The sequence below is a fragment of the Triticum urartu genome, chromosome 4 (genome assembly GCF_003073215.2).
Source record: "Triticum urartu cultivar G1812 chromosome 4, Tu2.1, whole genome shotgun sequence".
NCBI lineage: Eukaryota > Viridiplantae > Streptophyta > Magnoliopsida > Poales > Poaceae > Triticum > Triticum urartu.
The window spans coordinates 54,834,404-54,840,331 of record NC_053025.1 but is presented as its reverse complement, the minus strand read 5'-3'; the positions used below and the strand labels follow the sequence as shown (position 1 = coordinate 54,840,331).

Genomic DNA, 5,928 nt, shown 5'->3' with positions numbered 1-5,928 from the left:
GAGGCCGCCATCATCATCGAACCGCTGACCCATCTTCAAGAAAGAGATCCGCATTATCCTTGCTAGTCCGGCCCTCCGTCGACCCCGCCACGGGGCACAACGGCACCACCTCCCTGCACGCAAACTGCTGAGCACGTCGCGGTCGCTGTCGGTACACCACAGCACCATGCCGCCAAGTACCACCAGCCGACACAGCTTGAAGTCTCTGGAAGATCTGCCGTGCGTAGCACCTGTCAAACATGCATGACACAGCATAGCACCTGTCGGCCAGGCATGACTTGACATCTCCACCAAAGCTCCGTGCAAGACGAAACCGCTCCACCTCCTGCCTCTATCATCCAGCGCTGCTCCATAAATGATGCTCCCAAGAGAGAAATGATGCTACAGTGACGCCGCAGTGCCGCCATCGTCCGATATGAAAGATCAGATCCTAGGGTTTCCCCCAGAGCAGCACGAGTGGGTCAACAGTAGTTACACGACAATGCCTTGATCAAGGTAACGGCCCAGAACGCCGCCATCGTCCACTATCGGCACGGTTTTGACCGGCAACTATATCTCCCCGACTCGCAACCGGGACTTGATGAAGGATCTTGAGATCCGACCCCCCCCCCCCAGCCTCAGGCCAACCACCTTCGACGGGGAGATGACCACCACCACCGCGATCTGAAGCCAAACCTGAGGTTGAGCGGCTGCAGCATGGCCGCCGGCACTTGCCGCCCGGAGATCCGATCTGCCGGCCGCCACCGTGCCACGTGAGACACGTGAACGAGGCAGAGCTCCACCACCGCACTCAGCCACTGCCACCGGAAGGGGAGCGGTAACCTCCGGCGCGCGCCGCCTGCCGGCCAGATCCGGCCGCCACCTCGAGGCACGCCCATCCCACCATGCAGCCTTTCACGCCGCAACGCTCCCATGCAGCAGCTGCTCTGGCGTGATGCCCTCCCCGGCCGCCTCGCAGGTGGTGGCACGAGAGAGGGTCGCACTATGGTGATCACTAATCAATAAGTCGCACTATGAACCATCCTCTTACGGGTACCACTATGGTGATCACACGAATCAATAAGAATACCAATTGTTGGCTTGCTCAGTAAATAGACAAGAAACAAATCTCAAAATAATTAGTCTCTTGTATTTCTAGTTAACTTGTATTTGCACTCTTCATTGTGTTATTCACCACACAAAAATGTCAATCTACAAGGGTATCTTAATTTCCTTTCCCTCAAAAATCATGGGAATGGAAACTGACCCTGCTGTATATGATGAATCTAAATCCCTAAGGATTGCACCAAGTCACTAACTTGAATCGCAGTCATTTGCCACCTCCAAGCAGCATCAAAACTTTGCCGTAGATCGAATTTCCTTGCCTTGCCTGCCAGCTCCGCCTCTTGTTTCTTAACCTTCGTCCCCTTTAGGCACTTGAGGAAGCCTAGGTAAGCCTCCAAGTCGTGCACGCAAGCAGGGTCCCTTGCCTTGAAGAAGTCTAGGGCAAGCTCGACGCCGATATGCGTGTAGCATGCACAGCTCCATGGAAGCTCCAACCTGCCTCCCAAAACTCTAGATTTCTCGTTCAAGAAGATGCCGGGCAGCTTTGTGATTGGATCGTTCACGTTCACCATTCTCAGGACCTTCACGCCCAGCTCGTCGCACCGGTTCTTGAACCCCATGTTCCCGACCCTTGGGCCGGCGAAGGAGTAGACGGTGATGGGCACATGGTTGCCCCTTCCGTCGCGATTCAGGCCGAGCTCGGCGAGGTCGTAGCCAAGGAGGAGGGCCAGGGAGCTGCCCATGCTGTGTCCGGCCAGCGTGATGCTCACGTCCTCGTGCTTATATTGTTTAACGAGCCGTGTCACCTCGGAGAGGAGCTGGTTCCGGCAGCTGCCGCAGGTAAACCTGCCGGCGCCGTCTTCCGATGTGTACAGGGACAGGAATCCGGACTCGACCTTCACATCTGACCGAGGATCTGCTGGGTCGAACCGCGCCGGCGCAAGCGAGCTCATCATGTTGGCCACCCACTCCGACCCTGTCACCGTACCCCGGAAGGACACGACAATGTCCCGACGGCCGAGCCGGCGCGCGGTGTCGTCCGATGCCACCGCCACGTACCCAACCCACCGGCTCGGGCAAGCCGCCCCTGCCACGCCAGGGAGCGAGACGTCCGGCGCGGCGTAAATGTACCTCGTGACGGCGTACCCGGCGCCGGCCATGCCGACCTCCTGGAGCATCCGTGCCTTGCCGTACTTACAGTTGAGGTACCGCTTGGAGCCGGCGTCTAGGTCGAACGCCTTGTAGGTCGCCGCCACGAGCTCGCCGTAGCGGACGATCTCGGCGCGGAGGAGCGGGTGCAGCGGTTCCACCAGGCCGGCCCAGTCGCCTTCGCCCTGGATCTCCCGCCACATGCTCGCCAGCGTCGTCTTGTCACCATTTCTCCTCGCCGGCGCGACGACCGGAGCCACCGGGGCCGCATGCCTGGTGTTCACCGCGATGGTCGACGGCGCCGAGAGCCGCGTCGTCTGGGGGGCGAATGTCGAGGGCGGTGCGGCAACCGCGGCAACGGCCCCGGCGGTGGACGTCGTGGAGGCGTGGCCACGCTGCTGGCGCTGCGGGTTAGCAATTCCAGCTGGGCAAGCGTTAGAAACCGGGAGGCGTATCGCCATTGCTGATCGATCGACCAGCTGGGGTGTGCTCGTGCTTGCACGCCTCGACGTGCTGATCGATGAGAGAGACCGATCGATGGGTGAGAGAGATCAGCAGCGAGACGATCGAAGGTGGAGTTTTCTGTGTTTGGGATCGGGGCACGAGCTTATATATAGGGCGTGGGAAAAATGACGCGGCGGGGCGCGCGCAACGTTTTCTCGCGAGACGTGTTGGCTGATTGGAAAGGGACGGCGAGGGGCACTTGAGGCGCACATCTTGCACGTTGAGCGCGGGGTTTTGACTGGATCGAGTGGGCGTTGAAGTGATGGTTCAGTTTCCTTTTCGCTCCTTCTTTGCTCGCCCTATTGTGTTTGAGTCCTTGTTCTTCTTAGTATTTGTAACACGGTGCTTAGCTATGCTCTCCGACCTTAATCATTTGAAGGACGAAGTAGCTTTTTGCCAGGATTTTTTTAACACAGTGCAGACATGCATATGCACATAACCCACCCCTATGAACGCATGCATGCACACCTCTATCCCTATGAGCACCTTCAAGAGACCGAGCCGGCACATCCTCTTGAGATTGATGAGGTCACCACAAGCACCTCGATAGTCGACGGGAACGTCTCCTCCCACTGAACGAACATCGCAGAAAAGGCTAAAATAAATTCAGAAAAATGCAAGCACCAATGCCAAGTCTAGGTCTTAAACCCTGTGGGCTGGCTCCACCACTTTGTGAATAAGTTGGTACTAGCAAATTAGTAGGCCAAGTTGGTAACCCAAATGTCAAATACGCTAAAATTAGTTGGTCAAACGGGATTACATGTAATGCCAACTAGAACCAAAAACCTATTGTCCAACCAACAACACTAGCTTGTTAGAGTGTACTCTTCTAGTCTTCTTCTCCCTTGCAAAACAAAAAGAGTGTACTCTCTCTGCTCCGCTATACAAGACCTATCATATTTTGGGTCAAACTTTGGGCACTAGTTTAACTAAGAAGATATGTGTTATATACCCTGCAAAATATACTATTGGATTTGCATTCAAAGATGTTCCCAACAATATACCTATTACATGACATAACTTATTTCATGGTTCAATCACCGTTCAAAGTTTGATCCAAAATACGAGAGGGCCCTAACAGAGGTAGTAAGTGCCACCTAGCCCTTTATATTTCATTATCTTCCCAAAGGCCCCTCAATAGAAATCCTTGCATACATAGCCATCATTTTCTTATATCCACACTCTAGTTGGACTTTCTTTGCACTTCTTCGCATCTATGGTAGCATGCTGACCCTTTCGCTCACAATTATTCATGGGTCTACTGCTAGAATTTGGATTTATTTATTGATGCAAATTGGATTCGGATATAGAAGGGCAAATTCTTTTATTTTTTCTACCTAAAATATAATGTTGTTCCTAATTGACCAGCCTAGCAGAGCTTTGCGGCTAGCTAGTAGTGTCATGTAGAAAACAAAAACAAAAAATCAACAATTAAAGCATTACCTACTCATGTGTCCTATTTTTATGGAATCAATTAAATAACATTTGAATGCGACAATAAAAATTCTAGTTGTCTTGCTTATTAATTGTATGTTTCTAATCAAATATTTTAACAATTTTGACTCCACATTGGCCTACATGCATCCACTTCTAGATGCATCACAACTTGATTCACCCATGTCTCCTTCTATAGTGTCCATCTCCACACCTTTATTGTCAAGAGGTGGTGGACTACTAAGTTAGAGGTTCACCTAGCAAATGGACAAGTTTAGTAGAGGCCTCGGTTGTAGTGGGCAAATAGACGTAGTGGCCTAGAAATGTCTGGCAAGGTGGATCATTATGTCGTGTGTTTGGAGGAGGTGTGTGCCAAGACCTTAAGGTGATGGAATGATAACGAGAGAAAAGTACATTGTACCAGGAAAACGACACGAGGGGCGCCTTGACCGACAAAAGAGGTGTATGTGTGCAGAGGAGTGGTAATGCAGGGAACATCTTAAGGGCCTCTTTGATTCGCAGGATTGCAAAAATACAGGAATATGAAAAACGTAGGATTGAAATGACATGCCCATTGGATTCCTATAGGATTTGAGTTTGTTTGATTGTATCATAGGAAAAATAAAGGATTTCTTCCAAGAGATTGGAGTGGATGCTACAATTCATATAAAATGTAGTTCAAATGAATCCATAGGAAAAAATCGTATGGGATTCAATCCTGCGAATCAAACGATCAACGCAGGAAAAATTCCGAAGGATTCTTATCCTTCAAAAATCCTATGAAAATCCTTTGAATCAGAGAGGCCCTAATTGTGCGAAAATAAACCTCGAGGAAAGAGTTGCAATACAAAAGAACCATAACGTTAAGTGAGTGGCCACAATTTCAAGAATATTGTCCAAAATAATGTTAGCACCACTTTGGCCCTACTCATCCGAACAAGCATTACATATGCAGTATAATATCAGTTTCCTGATAACCTTTGTCGTGAAACCGAGTAACACTAAGGGTTTGCAAAGACCATGGCGGCAATTTAGTACCAAAGCCTCTGAGAAGCTGAATTAAAGATTGCAGTCCACTATGAGTCTGTGACCACACCAGCTATGGCTTTTGTGGCAAAAGTTGCTGAAGAGAAAAAGGAGGTCGTAATGAAGATTTTACGATACGTTAGGTGTGCTTATGCGAAACTTCCGAGTGGTCGGTTGGGGGGCTCTCCATGTCTCCATGTGGCATATGTGTGTACGTATGTACGTGTGGTTTTCGGCCGGCTGATCATACAGTGGGCCCGGGACGGGAAGCTGCACTCGTCATCATCATTTAATAGGAGTGGTTGAGATCCGCTCGTGCTGCAGGCTGCAGCCGCGCTGCTACTCGTTGCGCGCCACGCAATGCCGTACGGGCGCGCGCCGAAATCTTGCCAACCACCTGTGAAAATGCCTCCGTTGGCTTTTCTCTGTATACCATTCATGGTCATGCATTTGACCGGCTAATTAATTTTGTTCAACTTAGCATTAATCGGCTGTACAGTAATAAGCGACTTACTTCCTCCTTCTCAAAATGGCATCAACACTCTTGACTAGAAGCTAACGCGCGCTTCACCTCGCTGTTCTTCACTTGCATGGGCGCACCCCCTACAAAAATGCAAAGTAGTGTATATGGTATACTTAACATAAGTCTAAAAATAACCTAATGTTATTTTAGACTGTTTGTTGGATTTATGATAGTTTCTAAGCCAAATTATATTACTTTAGTGTGATTCACTCAACAGTTGTACCAATGTATTGATGTTTGACACCCTC

The 5,928-nt window shown here is 50.3% G+C and overlaps 1 protein-coding gene across 1 annotated transcript; it reads right to left on the bottom strand.

The window, feature by feature from the left end:
- Window positions 1-1,129: 1,129 nt before the first annotated feature.
- LOC125553523 (phospholipase A1 EG1, chloroplastic/mitochondrial-like) lies at window positions 1,130-2,759 on the bottom strand. The gene has a single exon (XM_048717292.1). It carries the CDS (start codon window positions 2,652-2,654, stop codon window positions 1,266-1,268), a length of 1,389 nt encoding a protein of 462 aa, XP_048573249.1. The 5' UTR covers window positions 2,655-2,759; the 3' UTR covers window positions 1,130-1,265.
- Between the last annotated feature and the right edge of the window lie 3,169 nt (window positions 2,760-5,928).

Coding starts and splice junctions, on each gene's coding strand:
- LOC125553523 (XM_048717292.1), bottom strand. CDS start 2,654: ATGGCGATACGCCTCCCGGTTTCTAACGCTTGCCCAGCTGGAATTGCT.